General features: G+C 49.9%; 1 protein-coding gene across 1 annotated transcript in view; it reads left to right on the top strand.

Moving 5' to 3' along the window:
• PLXNA2 (plexin A2) overlaps positions 1 to 22,412 on the top strand; it is a 221,125-nt gene that overhangs the window by 162,276 nt on the left and 36,437 nt on the right. Inside the window, 2 exon segments of the mRNA XM_032634123.1 lie at positions 15,528 to 15,679; positions 21,823 to 21,940. Of these exon segments, the coding sequence (XP_032490014.1) occupies positions 15,528 to 15,679; positions 21,823 to 21,940 (270 nt within the window).

Below are 22,412 nucleotides of genomic sequence, written 5' to 3' on the forward strand. Positions count from 1 at the left end.
GAAGGCAGGCACTGCATTAGCCACCCGTGCCAGTTCCCGGGGTTTACCCTCGGTCCCAATTTGTTTGTGCATTTTAATGGAAAGAAATAGGTAATTAGCGACCCTGGAAAAAATGTTTCCTGAATAGTCAATTGCAAAGGAAGATGAATAGGTAATGTGAATGAACATGCAGCTGCTTGGAGTCTGAATGGCTGGGGAGAGGAATAGTTGTATTTAACTTCGGTTGCAATATGTGCTCACCACCCTCCGGTGCTCCCTATTCACCGACGGTCACCTGTGCTTTGAAACGAATTGCATGTTCCTTATGGTGACTAGGAATATCGGCCAGGGCAAGTACCACTGTTATTTGCACGTTTAAGGAAATAGGAGGGGGTAATTCCCTGGTGGTTCAGTGGTTAAGACTCGGGCTTTCACTGGTTCGATCCCTAGTCAGGGAACTAAGATCCCACAAGCCATGCAGTTTGGCCAAAAAATTAAAAAAAAAAAAAAAAAAAGCAGAAGGGGCTGCTCCTTTTCTACCTCTTCCCTGAGCAGATGCACTGTCCCTTTCCCTGCCCTCAGACAGCTAGCTCCCTGAGCAGCTCAGGGCTCCATGCCTTCTCCCTGATTCTAGCGATTTCCAGCAACAGCTGCCTTGAGAACTTGCTCTGTTCTGTAATTCTTCTTGCTGCTGCCTCTGCACCTCTGGTACAGGGGCGTTTAGGCAAGGACTTGCTTCCATCAGCCCCTCTCACTTCCAGCAACCGGCTGCTGCCCCAGCCCTGTCTCCTCTCTGACTGGCAGGGTCCCCAGCCCAGCCAGGAGGCAGGCTTCTCCCTGAGAAACCTCTGCCTCCGCCACCCCTGCTCGCTGACCGAGGACTGACAGGCTGCTCTGTTCGCAGAGGACACCCGGGCTACAGATGCTAATTAACCCCCTGAGGTAATTAGGCTGTAATTGATTTTCCCAGGGAACATAGCAGCAGGAGTTGGAGGCCCTGAGCAGTTGGGTCTCCTCTTGGTGTTTTTCAAGTAGAGGCTGTGGAGAAAGAAAGAGTATCTTGGGAGAGAGACCCACACCGTGTCTCCAGACACTCGGGGGACAGCATTCTGGACAGCACATGTGAGCTGGAGGAGACAGGGCTGGGATGTTTTATTCACTTTCATCCTGCACCTCCCACCCCCAATCTATCCTCCTCTCCTTATAAAAGTCATTTTTCACTTTTTTAACTTTTCATGTTTGAAATAATTTCAGACTTGTAAAAAGGTACAAAAGTAGTACAAAGAACTTTCATATACCCTTCACCCAGATTCTCCAAAATTAACATCTTACATAACCACAGTACAATGATCAAAATCAGGAAATTAACAGTGATAGAATAAAGCCATCTAATATACATGTCTTATTCACATTTGCCAGTCATCTCACTGATGTCCTTTTTCTGGTCCAGGCTCCAATCCAGGATCACATGTGGCATTCCATTGTCACAGCTGCTCAGTGCTATAATCCTCAGTCTTTGTCTTTCATGACCTTGATACTGTGGAAGAGCACGGGACCATTACTTTGTAGAACGTCCCTCAGGGATTTGTCTGATGTTTCCTCATGATTAAATTCAGGTTATATAGTTTTGTCAAGGAACACCAGAAAAACTGTAGGGTGCATGTCCAAAGGACACAGGAGCCAACTTGATTTGGCCCTAGTGGCCAAATCTGGGGCAATGTAAGCAAGAAAATAAATTATGATACTAATGGACTATACTCAAGAGAATAATACAAGAATCTATGGTCCTTATTGATATAATAAGTTAATAACTAATGCGGGAGAGAGGAAGCTCCTCTTTATACTAGAACTCCAGCTCATAAGTGTAGAAGGACTTAGGGAAATAGAAAATCACCATTTGGCAAAATTCACAGTAATAATTGTTTCAGGCAAGAATGGCCAATGAATGCTAAAATTAGCAAGTGAAAGTATGATGAGAAATAGGATATTTATATAGCCTCAAGCTATCTCCCCACAAGATATGTATTAATTACAACAAGAAAAATAGTTCAGTATACTTTCATATACCCTTTACAGTGAAGAAACCTGGTAGACAGTGGTTAAAGGGTTAAGGTTTCTTAACTGAGTGATCAAAGTTAACCACCAGTTACGGGAAGAATCAACCTCAGGCACCTCTCCGTGGGATGCGCTGAGAAGAAGACAACCTCATTTCTATGGCATTTGTTACCAAAAATGTATAATTTGTTAAAAGTAACTTTTAAGAAGAATCAACTCATTTTCTTTACCTCAGTTTTCTTGGTTAATTCCTTGATGTTGGCATAGATCTTATTTTTCTGGAATGGTGCTGTCCTGCCTGGGGACAGGGAATTCTATGAGCTCTGTGCCCTTTTATACATACCTCCCTCTTGTCTCTGGCCCTTCCTTATCTGCAAAATGTGTAGCCCGCTCAGTGCATGCCCACGTGCAAACAGAAGCCATTGACTACAAAGATCTTTCCTGAGGGAGAAGAGGAGGATTCTCTGATGGCCCATGACAGCTACTGGGAGCAGCGGAATGTCCAGTGCTGGAAACCAGTAGGGACTGGAATGGTGCTGTCCTGCCCAGGGGCAGGGAAATCAATGAGATGACCTCAAAGGAATTCTGCTTTAGGAAAAGGAGTGAGCTCAAGCTCAGTTGGATGAACAGCTGTGTTCTTTCTTAACCCCTGCTAACCCAGCTGTCTCCATAGCAACCAATTCCTCCCCTAGAGACCCATCTCTTATGGCAGCTCCATGTAGGACAAGTCTTACAGCAGATTGAATTTCCCAGTTTGCATCAACTTCAGGTTAGGACCCCCTCAGGATTCACCGTCTGCTGCTTCTCAGCCAGCCCTTGGTGTGATAATGATGCTGTCCCCTGTGGGAGGCATCCCAGGCTGCTCCCATTCCAGCTGTCATCCCGGGTGTCTGTGCACTTGTCACCTGTTCAACCCCCAGTTCAGGAGACAACGTGCAGAGGTTTGGAAAGCCTGTGAGATGCCAGGAAGCCATGTTTCTGTCCTTCCCAGCATGTGCTTCAGGACCTGCTGTGACATCAAAGTGGGGGATGTTAGGAGCCATCCCCTAGAGAGAAAGGAAAACCCAGAGAAAACAATTCCCAAGAAACTGTGAGTGGGCAGCATCCAGCAGAAAGGGGAAAGAGATCAAACATGTTCTTGGGAAAAGAAATTTAGAAAGGACCAAGGGGCTTTGGAGCTCGCGCGAAAGAGGTCTCCACTCAAAGTGAGTGTATTGGTCTGCTAGGTTTGCAGTTACAAAGCACCACGGAGGGCGTAAACAACAGAAACTTACTTTCTCACAGTTCTGAGGGCCAGACGTCTAACATCCAGGTATCAGAGGGTTGGTTCATTCTGAGGGCTGTGAGGAGAATCTGTTCCATGCCTTTCTCTTGGCTTCTGGTGGTTTGGGGCAATCTTCGGTGTTCCTTGGCTTGTGGAAGCAGCTCCCCAGTCTAAGCCTTCGTGTCCACATGGTGTTCTCCCTGTGTGCATGTCTGTCGCCAATTAATTTTTTTAAATAAGAATGCCAGTCATATTTGATTAGGGCCCACACTAATGACCTCATTTTAACTTGATTATCTCTATAAGGACCCTATCTGCAAATAAGGTCGTATTCTGAGGTAATGGGAGTTAGGGATTCAATATATGAATTTGTGGGGGATAAAATTCAACCCACAAAAGAACATTCTGAGCAAAAGGAGGAGATGCCATGGTTCTAAGGAACTGATTCATCCATTAAATATTCATGTAATGAGTGACTGCTCTATGCCCTGCACTGTGCTAAGATTGGAAGTTATCACGTGGATAGATTAGTCCTGAGTGGGGCGGCAGGGGGATGCAACCAGCCTATCCCTGAACATTGGCCATCTGGAAGAGGCTGGAACTTGATTGCCCTGCAGGCGGCTCTGTTTCTTCCAAAGGGCCTCGGACAGAGATTTCTAATCTACACCCTTCGCAGCTGTCTTCTATTAGGAAAGAGAACTGTAACAGGGACCAAGGCCTCCACACCTGATAAGGACACCAACCTCAGGCCAAGGACATGAACAGACAAGCCATATTCTTAGTTCTGGGAGCCTTAATAATAACAGCTTTTCTTTAACAAGACACTACTCTGTGTCAGAACCCATGTATTCCACATACCTACTCCTCCCTGCAATCCTGCAAGATGGCTATTAGAGCTGGGGAAACGGTGCTTAGGGGAGTAAGTAATTTGGCCAAAGTTGCACATCTGGTTGGTGACAAAACAAGTTCAGAACCAGACCCTTCTGACTCCAGAATACAGACTTGCTCCACCACTTGGTGCTGCTTCTCTTGGTCAGACAGATGGAGAAGTACTCCCTGGCTATACACTTTCCCACCTCACCCCACCCCCAGAACATCTGTGCCCAGGATCTGAATCCCCTTGGAAGGTCTCAGGAGGTGCCAGACAAACTGAGAACATTGGCTACTCTTTCAAGTCCGAAAATAACCGTCACCTGTCTTCCTAAAGATAATTAAGTCCACACTTATTCCTATGAGTGGGGGAGAAAAATGGAAGAGCATTTGGGGGCACTTTTGAGCTTAGGGCAATCACTTCTTGCCTGTCCAGGGGATGTGTTACTTTAATTTCACGTGTTTCTTAAAGCTATCAGACTCGGTTTGGTTGGTTTCCGGGTGTGTCTATCAATGGGGCGATGGTTACAGTGAAAGTTACTCTCACAAGCATCTCAGCCTGATGGGAGAGCCCAGAGGATGAGGCCCAGGTGGTTCATGCCTGCAGGTGAGAACGGAGATCAGGGTGCAGTAAAGGCAAAGCCAGTCTTGGGATGCAAGGGACGAATACTCAGTGTAGGGGTCCTCAGGGAGTGACCAGGAACCTACACCCTTTGGCTACCAAGAAACGCTCCTGTGTGTTTCTGACGTCCCCTAACGCAATGTGCAGTAAGAGCACACTGTTGCCAGGTCCTAGGAGTACTGGGACCTAGGACCACCTTGTAGCTTTTACTGTATAAATTTAACTTCAGTAACTTCCCCCACACCTCACTTGTCCATGTTTAGGGAATACTGATTCCGTTTAACATTCTCTTAATTACATGTAACCAGGAAAGAAAACCAATTGTAGAAAACCGCCAACACTGCCCTCCAAAATCAAGCATAAATAATCGTTGATGCGATGGTAGTTTGAGATGATCCCTTGCTCTTGTTTGCCCCAATTTTTTTTTTTTTAATTTTTACTGGGGTAGAGTTGATTTACAACATTGTGTTAATCTCAGGTGTACAACAATACATACATCCGCTCCTTTTTTTAGAGTCTTTTCCCATACGGGCCATTACAGAGTATTGAGTAGAGTTCCCTGTGCTATGCAGTAGGTCCTTATTAGTTATCTATTTTATATATAGTAGTGTGTATACCAAATATTTTCAAGTAGATTCTTTTCCTGGATCCTCTCAGATGCAAATGGATTTGTGAAACTGTTTGGAAAGCCGGACGCTTACAAGTATTTATCCATAAGACTGCACCGAATCTCGGCAGGAAAAGCCGGGAGCCACCTGCCCAGGGCCAGAGCGACTCACTGCGAAGTTCCCAACAAATAAATAATAAGTCAGCCAGCTTTCCTGAGAAACAAGTCGGCCCTCTGATCTCCCGTTCATTTATTTGCCGGGCTCATTAATATAACATCACTGCAACAAACAGCTAACGGGGGATGGTGTCAGGATGAATAATGGAGTTACTCTGCTGAGATAACAATTAGGTTTTGAATGTGCTATCAGCTAAGACAGAGCCAGCAAGGATTCATGCCGGGTAGGAGAGCTGGTGTTGCCGATGCTGTAGATTCCTGCAGGGCTCGTCAACTGGGCTCTAGCCTGCCGTGAAGAGTGTGTTCATACTTGCTCTCGTGCACATGTGCTTGCGCGCTCACACCCACACACACATCCACACACACACCGAGTTGGAAAAGAATGTGACAGTTTGCCATCTTGGATCCAGCATCCAGGTGCCTTTGGGAGCCAGGCTGAGATCAAAATTTGCAGGCACAAAGTTGGCATCACTGCTCTAAAGTCAGGAAAACTCTAAGCAACAGGAAAGGAGTAACTGGATTAGTCAGGGGAGGATTAGCTGTCTACATACCCACAATTGTCCTCGCTGGCCTGTCCCGATTAGGGGGATGCTCAGGGCAGAGCCCTCTCGATCCCAGTCTCAGACACAGGAGCTTTTCAGACAAAGCGTGACCATCAGTTGGGGATACCTCACCCTGGGGCGACTACTCTGGGACCCCCCCTCCCTTGGCTGCTCTGGGAGGATCTAACGTCAGTCTCTCCCATCTCCTCTTAAGAACACAGCCTAGGGTGCTGACAGCCGGCTGGAGACATGGCAAGAGCTGCACAGGCCCGTCCAAGAGGCAGCCAAAACCATGCTGGGCAACCTCCACACCCGGCACTTCCCCTCCGCAGGTCGGCTCTCTGCCCCTGCCCGGAGCCCCACCAAGAGCAATACCCAGAGGCTCCACCCGCCTGGGATCCTTATAAAAATGAAGCCACTTTTCCTCTTGACCTCAGCTGACCTGGCTTCTGTCCAGATTTCTTAATCATAAAATAGTAATTAGAAAAAATGATAGATAACGTTCACTGAATGCTTACCTGGCACCTAGCACTGCTAACTTAGCACCTCATGTATATTATCTCATTTAGACTTTACAACAACTTTTATGAGGTGGAAGCTATTATCATTAGTCCCACTTTACAGACGAGGAAACCAAGGCACTATGAAGTGTGATACCTTTCTTAATGTCACACTGCTAGTGAGTTTTAGAACTAGGAGTTAACCTTCAGCTACTTGACTCTAGAACTCCCATGTTTGGCCCATAGAGCATCCTTTATCTCTTTCCTGGGCTCATTTAGACAAATAGAACTCTCAATCCACAGGGCTGGAGGAGGAAATAGTGCAGGCACCAAGCTCTTCATCAAGCCTGCTGCAGAGATGGGAAGCAAGCCATAATCCCCACCCTGAGCATCATTTGGGGAGACTGGAATGCACAGGGAGAGATGACCCAGCGGCAAGGCCAAGGGGAGTGTGGGCATTCACAGGGGCAGGGCCAGAGAGGAGGGAGGGTGGAAGCTGAGAAGTTCGGAGAGATGGTGGTCCCAGCAAAGCCAACTCCAGGGCTCCTTGGAAAGCAGCAAGCATGACCTTAGACATGGGAGCGGGGCTGCGGGACCTACGCAGAGGGGCCCACAGGCAGGCTGGAGCATGAGTTCTCATGGCTGATGATCTCGGGGCTGTCCCAGGCAGAAGGATAGTAACTCAGGCATTGTGGTATGGAGGCTTGAGGCACGGGTTAGATAGACCACTCACAGTGTAACGTTGAGCAAGTTACTTAACCTCTCAGGGACACTATTCCCCATCTGTAAAATGAGAATACTACTATTCTCATTTTGTTTGTTGTGAGCCCTAAATGAGATAAAATATATAAGGCCCTTGGCACAATACCTGGCTCGTGATAAGTACTTAATAAATGAAAAGAAAATGGTAGGCATCATTATCAGATTCTTCAGTAACCTGGAGCCAGTGCCCATTTCTGTCTTCTCTGCCATCACATCCATCAGGCAGGAGATATAAGCAGAGGAAGACAGGGTCTCTAGGATGGGAGCCGGGCTTCATGAGGCTCCTACCATGAAGGGGTTCTCCTTTGACCCCTTAAACATCTAACCTGTAGGAGGCCCCAACTCCATCTCTCCAAGGCTCTGTCTGAATTCAGGAATGGCACTCCCGAGGCTGCCAAGCCCCTGGGCCTCCAGCACCTCCCACTCTGCTCCCTGGTGCAGCCCTTCGGAGCTCCCCAGCTGTAATTAATCACTGCATCTGCTCTCGCCCTTGGACGGCTTTGTGGCACAGTTCCCTCCGAACTGTTCAATTAGCGGCTGCAAGAATCAGGACGAGTGCAGCATCACGGTGGCTGTTTTCCAGGTCAAGGCACCCACGGTGGAAAACAAACATGACACAGTCTGGCAGGAATACAGGTTTGGCTGGGATGCTCAGGCGTGAGTCAGGCTCAGTTGGGCTGTGCTGCTGCTGACAGGTGAGGTCTGAGGAGATGGGGAAGCGGCTCCCCAAATCAGGGGCTCCAGGCGTCTTTGAGAGGACCCAGCAGGAGATAAGAGTCTCCTGGTTAGTTCCCTCCCATCAGCACGTGCCAGCCTCATCCCACATCCTACTGGCCTATTCACCCGAGCTTAAGGTGACCAGATCAGGGACATGGCCTGGACTGGGACCAGCCACCTCTACCTGGGTGCGGTCTGTGACTGCTTCTGGGACAGGGCTTAGGGGCTGCTGGACTGAGCCCTCTGTGCTAACGTGTTTCCCACATTTCCCTTCTGAATCCTGCGAATAGACAAACTTTTAATTCTACAACCAGTTAAAAAGCCAATACTCTTAAGGTAATAACAACTTAATGTCCCATTAAATGCAAATAAAAGGTTCATTAGGGAAGAGACAATAGTAGAGTGTAAGGTGACTAAAATGGGGGAAGGAACTCCAGGTAGTGAAAAAAAGCACTTGGGAAAGATAAGGGCTTTCCCTCCCTCTGGGATTTGCCCAGGGCCAGCCTGGCTGAGGGCGTGTGGGATGCGCTAAGTGAAATGGTTGGCTCAGACCTCGTTTGCTGCAAATCCGCAGAACTTTGCTCAAGCCACAAGCCTGCTTGGGGTCCCTACACTCTCAGAGGATGCATGGATAACCAAGGGTCCAAAGGAAAGCATCTGAAATGATCAAAGGACCTGGAAAACAAGAGCTTCCAACAAAAGGCTAACAGAATTGCAGAAGCGCAGACCAGAGGCGACTTAATTGCTGTCTTCAGTATCTGAAAGAGGTTTGATGAGGAGGCAGCTGTTGAGTCCTCCATTCGATGAGGAATCACAGCAGAAACTGGCTTAAATTAAAATAAGAGAGATTGCAGGAAGAACTTCTTAATGCTTCCGATGTGAAAATACTGCATCACTCCCAAGTGACACGTAGGCATCTCCATTCTTACAGTGGTCATTCAAGAACACAGTTTGTACTAGAATCCTCTTGAGACCAGCTTTTCCCAGGAATAGAGAACTGGAGATATTTCTTGACAGCTGCTGTGTCCCAGGCAGTGTGCTATGTATCAGGTTACTAAGAGAAAGCAAGGTCCCTATCCCCACATAATTAGTGCCTTCTTGAGAAAAGACGCAATTACAGTCCGGTGGCTGTTGCTGTCTTGGGGTGTAGGCAAAGGGGCTACTAAATATTCCCTTGCAGGAAGGGTAAGCATTTGTCAGCGTCATGCTTGACCAGCAGAGGGAACCACAGGTCAAATGCACATGGGCGTTACCCACTATAGCCATGGGGACCCCCATCTCCCCCTGGGAGCCTGCATAGTACATGAGAGAGGGGAACCGGAGGTCTGGGAGGGGGCAAGGGGGAGCACACAGAGAGAGTCAGCACAGAGCCTAGGGGAGACCCTCAGACACCCCCTGCACCCCAACTCAGCAGCTGCTTCTGGGCTCTTCTCTCCCTCATCCCCTGCTTCTGGCTCTCCCTTCTGAGGTCCACAGAGGAGAATGTAAATAGATTTCAGGTCCACAGTATGTGCTGAAAAACATGGGGCTGAAATTCGGCCATATCGAAAGATCTTCCCAGCTGATTTCACAGGTTTTCAGCTCCCTTCCCCCTCTCTCCACACCCCTACTACACACTCACACACACCCCAAACTGTCAAACCATTTGTTTGCATGGCCGTCTCATTCAGAATTACTTTCCTGAAAGAATCCATTGAGTTCACTGGGAAATGCTGCGCCTTATCCCAGAATGGCTAATAGCTGAGGGCAAAGAAGTGGCAAGAAGGGAGGGAGGGAGGGAGGAATGAAGATGATTTTAGACACAGCCAATGTCCTCCCAAATTTATTCTGGGTGAAAGGGTGATGTCTGGTTCAGAATATGCTTCTGTGCGGAGCCCAGAAGCCACCAACGCTGAGACCCTGCCCTGGGCATCACGGCCACTCCCCGTCCAAGCTCAGGTTTTCTCCAGTCAATCCACGAGTGACTCTCTCTGTCCTGGGTCACCCCACCATCCACCATCTATGTTATGAGTTCCCTGGACCAGGTGTCCTCCTTCCAGATAAATAGGAAGATCCCCATCACCTCTAAGCTCCCTCCAACACCACCATCGCATGTTTTTGTGATCTAGGAAGGAACAGGTGCAGGGGGAACACAAGGAAGGAAACTGCCAATTATCAAGACCTATTTCCTACTTCGAAACCACCATCATATTAGGGACTTTCCAAATGTCTTCTTTCACCTTCACAACATCCCTGTGAGGCAAGCATTGTTATCTGTTTTCTGATAAGGACACTGAGACTGAAGGTCACCTAGCTCATAAGTATCAGAGCTGGAATTCAAATTCAAGTCTGTCTCACTCGAGAGCTTACTCTCTTCCTGCTACAGACACTGCCCAAGCATCAGAAGGTCTCCCTTCCACACCACAGAGCAGCCAGCAGCCCGAGGACCATCTAAAACGAGAAGCAGAGACGTGAGGATCTGGCTGTCATCCTGGCCGTATCTTGGTTTCCCCTCTGTCTGTGGGGGAACGTCTGTAACTGCAGCCTGCCCTTTCACCCCCATCTCTGCGGGAGGTTAGCTCTCCCCTCCCCTATGGCCCCACAACTCCTTCCAGAGCTGAAAGGCCTTCCTGGGAGTTCTGCAAGCAGTAGTATGGGACTCCACCGACTTGCCTCCTTATAGACCCACGTGGAGAGGACAGACTTGGCCCCCAAGAAAACCAAGTTTTCTGGGTGCCACACTGGGTGCCCTGCAATCTAACACCGCTTTCAAGAGAGAGCCTTGGAGGCTGTCTTCAGGGTAGAGCACTGCCTGGTACGAAGCGGTAACTGAAGAATCCTATTCACTCCCTCTCTGGAGGATAAATTCTTTTCCTTCAAGCCTCCCTTCTAGAGGCTCTCCTCAATTCTTGGGGAGAAATGAGGAAAGCAGTGTGCCTTGGATTTTACCACCACACAGGCAGGGCTTTGGTAGACCCTGATACTCATCCTCACAGTCACCTGGAAGCCCTCAGGTGGCAGGGGGTGTGTCACACAGGACTCCTCCCTCTATTCCTTTGCACGCTGAGCCCAGACCTCCACCTCGACTCTCTCTGATTTTTAAGCTGGGGGAGAACAAATGACACAGGCAAAGGCACAGATCTTTAAAGTGTGTTGTGTATATAGGAACTGCTGGGATCTGGGTAGCACATGGTGGATATAGTATAAGACGGCAGGCAGATGTGGCTGAAGAAGTAACAAACATCAGAATGTGGAGGACCAGGCCAGGAATTAGGGACAGTGGTCAGAGCCATTGAAGGCCTTTAGAGCAAGTGACTAGTAATCAGAGCAGGTATGTGTTAATGAAGCCCACCTGGCCATGTGAAGAAGTCAGATCTCATGGAGGAATAGAAAGGCCCTTGCAGTTAGTGTGGGTGAGAGGTGATGCAGCCCTGCTTATCACCTACGCTGGAACCAGAGTGGGGCACAGATTGAAAAGACACCTGGGAGACTTCCCTCGTGGCACAGTGGATAAGAATCCGCCTGCCAATGCCGGGGACACGGGTTCCCCATGTGCTGTGGAGCAACTAAGCCCATGCGCTTCACCTACTGAGCCTGCGCTCTAGAGCCCATGAGCCACAACTACTGAGCCCGCATGCCACAACTACTGAGCCCGTGTGCCACAACTACTGAGCCCGCGTGCCACAACTACTGAAGCCCACGCACCTAGAGCCCATGCTCCGCAACAAGAGAAGCCACCACAATGAAAAGCCTGAGCACCGCAACGAAGAGTAGCCCCTGTTCACCACAACTAGAGAAAGCCCACACACAGCAACAAAGACCCAATGCAACCAAAAAATTAATTAATTAATTAAATCTTAAAAAAAAAATAAGACACCTGGGGTAAGAACCAATGGTCCCTATATTTATTATACATGGTAGGAGAGGGAAAGGAAGCAGTCAAAGATGCTTGCAAGATTCCTGGCTGGGTGCACGGTGGTTCCATTAACCTTGAGAAAGGATCTGGGAGGATAATCAGGTTGGGGCTGGAAGGAGGGAAAATTAAGAGTTCGTTTCTAGACATGGTGAAATTTGAGGTGCCTGAGGGACATACGTGTGGAAGTCGAGATGTCCAGTAGCAATTAGATATATGGCTATGGAGCTCAAGAGAGAGGTCTGAGCCAGCGATATAGGTTTAGAAGGCATCAGTAATGGAGACCTTGGGAATCCTCTTGCAAATCAAGTGCTCACCACCTCATCTCTGTTTTGGAATCCAGACTTTTATACATCAGTTTTGTCTTAAGCAAGAAAGAGGAAACTACGTCCCGTGTAAGCCCCAGGGCATGGTGGCTGCTGAGTGCTTTGAGCCCCAAACTCCTTCACCACCTCCCCAGGTGCTGGTAGCACAGCACAGTGTGTGTGCTGTATGGGGAAGATCCACATGGACCCACTATTACCCAGGCGCTTTCCAGTGACCCATGAGGATGCTAATTCTCCCAGCTGTTAGCTGGACCCATCTCTTTGACATGTGTCTTCATGCCAAGATTATAATGCTTGCATATATTAATATTTTTGTAAGTCCTCCTTCTCTAAACAGTATAAGCTGGTTTATGTTTCTGGGCAGCTCTGTGCTAACAAATGAACGCTGCAGCCCCCAAGTGCCATGACTGCGTCTCTGCCACAGACCCTCGAATGTCAGAAGGGGACACTGCAGAGACTTCCCAGCAGGAGGAGGCTGCCCCATGGGCCTGCCAACTCCACTGAATATCCCCAGTACAATCCCCGCATGCTACCTGCAAGACGGAAATATTTTTAGACTTTCCAGAAAGATCTCATTTCAGTTTTTCTTAAAGCTTGTAATTAACCGCAGTGATCAAGAGAATGTATTTTTAAAAATAAAAGTGGAGGGACTTCCCTGGTGGCGCAGTGGTTGAGAGTCCGCCTGCTGATGCAGGGGACACGGGTTCGTGCCCCGGTTCGGGAAGATCCCACATGCCGCGGAGCGGCTGGGCCCGTGAGCCGTGGCTGCTGAGCCTGCGCGTCCGGAGCCTGTGCTCCGCAATCGGAGAGGCCACAACAGTGAGAGGCCCGCGTACCGCAAAAAAAAATAAATAAAAATAAATAAAATAAAAGTGGAAGAAAGAGAGCAAGCTGATCACCGCAGTTCTGTCAGGGTTTTCAGTAGGTGGGTTCCTGGCATCCAGGTGGCTGGAGGAGGGGAGGGGGACCAGTGATGTTCATTCCAAGTGATCAGAGGAGAACCAGGTGCTTAGATTTGCTCAAAGCTACTTCCTTCCTCCTGAATCTCTCCTGCAGGGGCATGGAGGCCACCCCTTTCCTGTTCCTCATTACGAATATCCATCTCCCAGAGCCCAAGAGGCCTGGGGACCTGAGGAAGTGGCACCAGGGGAGAGGGTAACAGCCAAGATCTAGTGTCAGTTGTTTTTAGAACCCTCAGGGACAGAAAAGCTATGGGGCTACTGGTTCCTCATGCCAGCTCCTTTCTCTCCAAATTGTCCTGCCTCCCCCGACCCGCCAAGGCCCAGTGCACAAAGATGCCTCTGAGAACCGCCGTCCCCTCCCTTGATTCGTCTCATGAATCTTGTTTATTTTTATTCATAAGGTGGGATATTTTCTTCCCAGAGAAGGGAGTCAGAGCCACAGACAAGGTGACTTGGGTGAAATGGGCCCCCGGATAAGATAGTTCCCAGCTTGGGCCTGAAGGAGGGAAGGAGGCTGTACCATCTAAGGTCTGCAGAAGAGGGTGGGAGATCAGGAGGTCTGAGTGGGAGTCTGACCTGGCTGTGCAGCCAATGCACAAGAGCCCAGGAGTCAGTGGGCAGTGAGGGAGGAGGCCTGTCCCGGGGCCTCATCCCCTCCATCATCTCTTCCGTGTCTGCTATCACGTGGGCATTCGTGGCCAAGTTGGCGGCCGCCTTCATGGTGCTTACATTACTGGAAGAGAGCAGTGCCCCTTTGCTGGAGACAGGAGCGGGGAAGAGTCTCCAGAGCCTTCGATAGCATTTTCGCCTGTACTCACCTCCAATCTCTGCCCAGAGGCCGTATCTGGAAGATTCTGGTGGACTCTTGGCCTTGAGCAGCCCTCCTTCCCTCTCTCCCTCCCTTCTTGCCCTTCTAATGGTGTAGTGAAAAGAGTCCTGGACTTTTTTAAAACCTTGTATACATGTTGTATGATGATCTTAGAATAAGACACCCCGTATCTCCTTCCAGTTCTGAAATTCCATGCTCCTGCCTTCAGTTGGGTTCATGTCTAATTTCCTCCTGCTTTGGATAACTATGGACCTCGAAATAGGAGCTTATTCCCTGGGATCTGTTGGATCCTGAAGAGCTGCATTTTTCCTGGAGCCTGATCCATTCCCAGACAGAAATTTATACCTTAGAGCTGCCTGATTCCGCAGTTCCTTTTCCTGTTGGGTCAAAACAAAATCAGGCAGCCGGCATTTGGTGACTGAATTAAGAAATGAATAAATAAACGATACTTGCTGCTGGGAAGCCAGCAAAATTTGGAAACTCAGAAAGCTATTTCTCTTTGGTACTAGCACGTGTCACAGGATTTTTTTTTTTTTTTGCAGAACAATGTCAAATATACTTTCCATCTTTGGTCATCCCCCACAGCAGTCCCTAATCTGGAACTGCTCTGAGCTCCCACAGCTCTTCCTTCACCTTATCACTGTGTACCCTGCATCAGCATTATTTATGGCTCCCTTATCTCCTCCTCCTTGACCACTAGGTTCCTTGAGGGCAGATTTCCTATTCTATTCATCATTGTAAACTCTACAGAGGCTAGCCCCCAGGAGTGGCAAATCATAGCGTGGTCACAACGACAAAGCCCTTTCAAGTTTACAGAATGCTCCCAGACACCCTCCATTCGGGAGCTTCCAGGGAGAGGTTGGTTAGAGATGATTATCCTTCCTACCAACTAAGAAGAAATGAGGTTCGGAGAGATTCTGTGACTTGATCACAATCAGGCTAGTGAATTAAAGTACTGCCTTGAGGGCTTCCCTGGTGGCGCAGTAGTTGAGAGTCCGCCTGCCGATGCAGGGGACGCGGGTTCGTGCCCCGGTCGGGGAAGATCCCACATGCCGCAGAGCGGCTGGGCCCATGCACCCGCTGAGCCTGCGCGTCTGGAGCCTGTGCTCCACAACGGGAGAGGCCACAGCAGTGAGAGGCCCGCATACCGCAAAAAAAAAAAAAAAAAAAAAGTACTGCCTTGAGCCAGTACTCTCTTATAATTTCTTTCTTTTTCATAAGTGGATGAATGAATGAATCATTGGATGGATGTCCTAAGAACCGATGAAATAGGTACACCATGACAATGTCGGGATCCTAGATAAGTTGAAAAGTGGAGAAAACACACCCAGTTCCCCCCAGATTCCAGGTGGGGAGGGAATGGGTGCCACTGCCCCTACTCCTGTGACCGACCAGCTTTGCTCACCCCATTTCCCTCCCGCAGATTTTGACGGTGTCCGGACCCCCTGAAGGAGGGACCCGAGTGACCATCCATGGCGTGAACCTGGGCCTGGACTTCTCCGAGATCGCCCACCACGTGCAGGTGGCTGGGGTGCCCTGCACGCCCCTGCCGGGGGATTATATCATCGCTGAGCAGTGAGTCCAGTCCACTCTGGCCCACCCTCTTCCCCACCCCGGAGCTTGTGGGGGGGACTCTCCCCTCTCCCTCCATCTCCTATGTCCCTCGTCCCATGGACCCCACTCCCTGAAGCCTTCCCAGGGCCCTCTCCTAGCCCACCTCCACTCTTAGAATATCCTACTCTTTTTGATTCCCAATTCCCTGGCTCCTCTGGCCTCAGGGCTCCCGGTGCAATGCTCTCGTGCTGTTGGTCTTCTCCTGCCCACTGGCTAACTGAGCCACTTTCCCAGCCAGTCCATTCTGCACCTCCTTGCTTCCCCCCGCCCCTCCCGCCATAGCCCCCATTGGAATGCATCCCGCCTGGTGGGCTGCAGGCAACAATTTGTTTGGCTTGAGGGGCTCTGACAGCAGCTTAATCTGAGCAGGGCCTCCGCCAGAGCAAATTCATTTATTTCACTAAGGGAAATGTCAGCTGGAAATTAGAAAATAGGCATGTAGCGGTGGACAGGCGAACGGGGCCCCAGAAGTGACATATGTTCCAATTTGGGGTGTTCATTTGGCAGTGGCGGCTGCTGTGAAATTGGTGGGCAGGAGGTGGGCATGAAGCTAGGGGGATGCTGGGGGTGGGAGGGCAGAAGGAGTGATGCTTCCCCTCCTATGGAGAAAGGGAGGAGAGTAGCCAGATCCTTCTGCATGATTTATCATGTAAAGTTGGGTCAAGTCACCCTGGTTCCACTGGGCACACAGCTCTGCAGGGGGTACTGGGAGCATGCCCGTGAACAGGGCTCCTCTCCTTTAGCTCCACCCCTCGCAGCCTCCCCAGAGCCAGCCTTTAGTAACAACCAGAAAAGTGGCACTGGCAACCGTAAAAATGACACTTCATCTTTCATCAGCACTTACTCTTTCTCATCCATTCTCTTGCTTTTAATTGGTAAGGACTCTGGGAGGTAGACATTGCTATCACGGTTTTACAAAGTAGGAGAGAGTAAAAGACTTGGGAAGTGAAATGACTTCCCCCACTCACTCAGTGCATAAGTGGCCATGGCAGAGTTGGAGGTCAAGTCTCCTAACTTTTGGTTCAGGCCTCTTTCCGTTCCCTAACAGCCATGGGGCAGGACTTCTGGGTAAGAGTGGCCTGCAAATTCCATTATCCGTCAGCCTGTGGCCTTCTGGGTCAGGGGCCATGATTCCAGTGTGGCCAGGGCAGGGTCGGAGTCAGAGGGGTGAGTTCCCCGACTTTGGGCACATCCAGCAGGGGAGAAGAAAGAGCTGCCTGACCCTGCAGACATTCAGATCCTGCAGACCTGAACCCTCACTGACTGCCTTGTCCCTTCAAGGAGTGAATCATGGAGGGAAGACTGGCTGGGTCTACAGGAAAGACATGAGGAAGAGGAAAGGGGGAAATGATATAAGTAGCGCTTCTGAGCCAGAAGAGAAGGGGAGAGCTGTTGGGCTCGTCAAGGTCAGATGGCTTTACAGAGCCCAGCACCCTGCCACACCCAGCTAGACTCTCAGTCACACTGACCCCAGACGCACCTTTGGCCTCAAGGAGCTGCCTTGGGCCACTGGACACAGGTCAAGTCTCCAACTTGGTGAGATGCCACAGGACTCCAAAGGAAAGGGTTCACAGGGGACTGAAGGGTAAGGTTTTGAATAGAGAAGTATAAATTCTTGGGCAGCTGGACATGGAAATCTCATGAGAATTGGGACCCAAGGGTCTTCTAAATCCTGCCTCCTTTACCTGCCAGCCCTGAGGCCTTAGCAAACTGTTTGGTCTCTCTAATCTTCATTGGCCCAATGGAAATCATGATTCCTATTGCATGGGTTTTGGGAGAGAATTCAGTGAGATGAAAACGTGAAGACTAAATAACTCTCTACTAGTTATTTAGCTTCAACATTGGGTGGCTTGACTCCTCCTGATGGACAGGAACCTCTGGATTCACATTAGTCCCACCGATAAGCTTTCTAATGGTGGGAGTTGCAGATTCCATATTGCTTCTGACATCCTAGGGCCACAGAAGTGATCGTAGAGGTCCATTTCTACATACCCATTTCCAGATGAGACATTTGAGGATCAGGGAGCAAAGAGACTTGCCCAAAATCACATAGCTCATCAATAGCCGAGCTCCTGGCACCCAGCCTGGTGCCCTCGCCTCACACCGCACCACCTCCCATAGATTGGCAAAGATGGTGCCTTTCTCCCCGTGAGTGTGCCTCCTTGGGGTGGGGAGCACAAGCATATAACATCCGTCAGGACATGGCTGACTTCGTAGGTGCAGCAGATGAGAGGGAGGGGGGTCTGAGGACCCAAGCTGAGTCCATCTCATACAGAGCCCCTGTCCCAGGCAGGGCTGAGCTGCAGCCTCAACCTGCATCTCATCACCCAGGAAACGTCCTGTGATGGAATCATCCGGCCCTCCACAGACCTGTAGGGCACTGATTGCAAGAGACTAAGCGGGGGCCCTTTAACCAACATTAACCTAATTGCTGAGTGATAGATGGCATGGCACAAGCATATGGTGAGTCATGACTGTGCCCGCTAATCCTGCCCGTGCCCAGGACTCTGCACTGGGTCCATTTAGCCAAATTCATCTCTCACAGATATCTATAATGATTGTGCCTGTTGCTCACTGCCCACGATGGAGGCTTTAATGATGTTAACAGACTCTCAATAATGAGCCTGACACGGCTGGAAACCAGGGCTGCGTGCAGGCAAGGTGAGGAATGTGCCCTGCTGCCTCCTGCCTGCCCCGCGCCTGAGGAGATGATGGGGCTGGTTTTCTAGGGTGATCACTGGCCCTGCTAGGGACCCCTGGCAACCATTCACCTCCCCAGGCTCCTTTTGTATCCTCACTTCCAGTTTTTCTTGGAACTTTCTTCCCTAGGGCCCTGGGTGAGTGTATGCATTTGATATTCAAAGATATTGAATAGAACAATATTTCCTTACGTTCCTATGGCACGTTAGTCTAACTTCTCATTTTACAAGGAGAAACTTTAGGCATCCCCAGCTGTTGTCTCCTGATAATACACAGGGAGCCTAAAGCTACCAGGGACACCGAGAAGAGGCAGGAGGCCCCCAGAAGTCAAACCACAGGAACTTTGATGACCTGTAAAGCCTAAAGGAGGAAGTGGTGGCCACACCGCTGCCTGTGGTCATCTCCAACCAGGGAGGGAGGGAGCGCAGGTTCCTCAGAGCCTTAGGAACCCATCCAGGTCTACCCCACCTCCCCCTCCTCCCGCCCCAGCCCCCCCCACAGCCACGTCACCTCCACCCCAGCACAGCCACCATGTCCATCCTGTCCCTTCCACAAGAGACACAGAAGATTCCACTGATTCTAGGGGCAGTAGAGTGGAACGGTCCAAGGCATGAGCTTTGCAGCCAGGCTGACCTGGATTTGAATCGTGGCTCTGCCACTTCCCAGCACTATGGCCACAGATGAGTCACTTAGCACCTCTGAGCCTTGGCTTCCTTGTCTGTAAAAATGGAGAAGACCCACGCTGTAGGATGCCTGAGGATGACACGAGATCCTATATGGGCCAGTGCCTGCCACACACAGCTCGACAAATTGTAGCTCTTGTTTATTGTTGAGGTACAGAATCTGCTTTGGCCTGACCCTCATTCCTCAATATAACCCTCTCCACTCCCTATAGCTGCCCTTGCTTCTTCCTTTAACCCTCTATCTCCTTGAGCTCAGAGAACAAATGCCAATAACAAATACACTCAAGGAGGCCTCTCCATCCTTCGCTGCGAGCACTGGGTCCCAGGAATAAAAAGGAAGAAGAGTTAGAGGCCATTAGAGTTCTTCCACAACATGGTCTGAGTCCTCAGGACTCTCACCCAGCTCTTAGACTTAGCAACCCAGACCATTCTACGGTCCACCGCTGACTGCTTCTCCTCTCCCACTCACTGGATGAAGTAGAACCTCATTCCACCAGCAGGGAAAGGAGTCAGCTGCAGTGCCAAGGAAGGGAACCCATGGTCCAGCTCTAGGCCCTCCCTGCAGCCTCGGCCCCTGCATCATACCCTTCCAAGCGGGACACTGAGAGCCAACTGCAGGCATTCAGCCTTGGACACTTGGGCAGTGCCATCTCCCATCCACCCTCTTCTCCCACGTGCTTGACGTGCAAAGCTCGTTTTTGGGCCACAAACCCTGAACAAGAAAATGTTCTAGAAAAGACAGTGTGCCAAGACGCCCCAGACAGCTGAACAGGCCATTCTAGCCTTCTCTTCTCCTAGACAGGCCCCAGGAGGAGCAAATATGCCTATGACCTTCACGTGTTCTTATGTTTCCTCTTTCCATGACTTCAAGCCTGCCATGATTTGCTTCTGCTTTTCTTCTCGAGGGTGGCTCCAGCACAGTGGCCAAGGGGGGTGAGTGAGGGACAAGAAAGCACTGATTAGAAGAGAGAGAAAGAGACTTATCTGCTGCCTCCTCTTCTTCACACCCCATACCCCCAGTAGAGAGTCGGTAATCCTCTGATGCTCCTTGAGAGCCCGGAGCCATGTGACAGGATGACAGGGACCCCAAACGGGAACAGGTGCTGGGGCCCAGGAAGCAGGATGGGAGACTTGTTACTCCAAGCAGGTAGCAGCATGGAAATAACCCCACGCAGTACCTTAAATTAAGCTTCTCAAATGCTCCGCTAATGAGGTTTAAGGAGACGCTTACGTGTAAAATACTAATTGATCATCACTATCATCTTTACTGTGGGTTCATAATTAATTTATTCACAGAGAAAGGGAAAGGAGAACGTCCTTTGACATGCACTCAGTACTTTCTTGTCGAGCCTAATATGCTAAACGTAATAAGACAGTCATTGTATGTAAAGTAAATATTCACCGGGAGTGAAAGTACTTATTTGGGATTAACTGTTAGGAAGGAGCTGGAGATCAGTGGCATGCCGTGTGTGTGAGCACGCCATGTATTCGTTTAATGCAAGTTTTATTACATCAAAATGAAAGCTCTGTTTAGTTACCTTCCTTCCTAGAGAAGTTGTCTTCCCCACCGTGCCTGGATAATGCTGGGGATTAGTGGGGAGGGGTCTGTTGTTCTGACTCCCCACCAAACCAACCTACCAAGGGCACCAGACTGCTCAGACTGAACTCTTAAATGGCATTGGGAAGGAAAGAAAAGCCTTCCATCTCTCCCCTGGGTTCCCTTTTGCTGAGCCTGGTGGAGCCCTTTCCCACCCATCCCATGCCTTAAAATTCCAGGCAAGAGATCCCCCCAAGAATCTGATTTCTTCAGTCCCTCCCATATCCTCCAGCTGCCCACTCTTTCTAGAGTCTGCTGTGGCTAAGGCAACCCGTCTGTAAATGTGCTTGTTGTAACTTATCTCAGGTTCCAGGGAAGCCCTCAGTGGGGGTATCAAGCTGCACATCACGAGAGAGAGTGCCTCCCCCCTCCCTCCCCCCGCCCCCAGCCCCCCCACCCCCCACCCCGCCGCCATCGTTCTCCAGCTCTCCTGTTGATGTGAGACATGACTTCCAACCCCAGGGCTGGTTCACCGCCTCGCCCACCAGCTCCATGAGCTCAGCCCTTGATTAAATGGGAGTCCAGTGTCGATTGCTGTCCTAATGAACTCATCCACCTCCCACCCCCTCGCCTGCTGCCACTGGATGCCACTCCTCCCATTCAGCTGGGAGCTCCACTATCTCACCAGATTATCTGTTCCCTCACTGCAGGAAACAAACCACAATTGAAAAATCAGCTTGGCAAATCAGTCCTCACTCCCTCTTCTCGGGAGTGTTGCAGTGTTGGCTTGTCACACAGGAAGGAGCACTAAATTACTGCCCCTAGATCTCTCTGTTGAACATTCGGTTTATTCCACAAATATTGGGTTGATACCCAATGCCAAGCCCTGCACTAGGCACCGGGGACTACAGGCTTGCTCATAGAAATAGGCAGCATAGCGTTTCAAGGGCTTTAGAGTTGAGCTCATCCAACCTCTCACTGTACCAATGAGAGACTAAAGCCCAGAGAGGGAAAGTACTTTACCCAAGGTCACACAGCCACATGGTTGAGCAAGCTGAGTCTTGGTCCAGCACTATTGTAAGACTGTGATGAGTCATTCACTGTGACTGTGACGGGGTGAGCAAGCTGGGGCAGGGATGCAGCTCTCCCCAAGTCTCTCATGGAAAGGTTTGCTCTCTCCTCAGGATCGTTTGTGAGATGGGCCATGCCCTTGTGGGGACCACCTCTGGGCCCGTGCGCCTGTGCATTGGCGAGTGTAAGCCAGAGTTCATGACCAAATCCCATCAACAGTACACGTTTGTGGTGAGTATTGGGTCTAGTGCTGAGCTACAGGCTTCTAGCAAGGGCACATTTTCCTCCAGGCTTCTCCCAAGAAAGTCCCACCCACCCCTCTCCTAGGCCGGCGCCTCTAGGCTTCTCGCAGATGGAGTAGGAGACCAGAAAAGGGAAAGCCTGTCTTTCCTGGGTGGGTCAAGTGCATGACCAACAGCACTTTGGAGACTTTGGCGTCCCAGAGAGCCACAGGTCAGAGTTCTAAATAAGCAAAATCAGGCCTTTCTTAGAAAGTGGATCCTAGACACACGGTGGGGAGGGGCTGCCCTTTGTCCCACCAATGTGATATCTCTGTCTAATTCCAGCCTAATGAGGACAGATCATCTGAGGGACCTAATTATAAAGGTCTATATTTATCCACACGCTTTGTTTTCTGCCAAGGATATTGTAAGTGGGAGTTTAGAGGAGCCATTTGGAGTCCTGCAGGAACGCAGGTCTGTGT

The sequence above is a fragment of the Phocoena sinus genome, chromosome 1 (genome assembly GCF_008692025.1).
Source record: "Phocoena sinus isolate mPhoSin1 chromosome 1, mPhoSin1.pri, whole genome shotgun sequence".
NCBI classification, from domain to species: Eukaryota; Metazoa; Chordata; class Mammalia; order Artiodactyla; family Phocoenidae; genus Phocoena; species Phocoena sinus.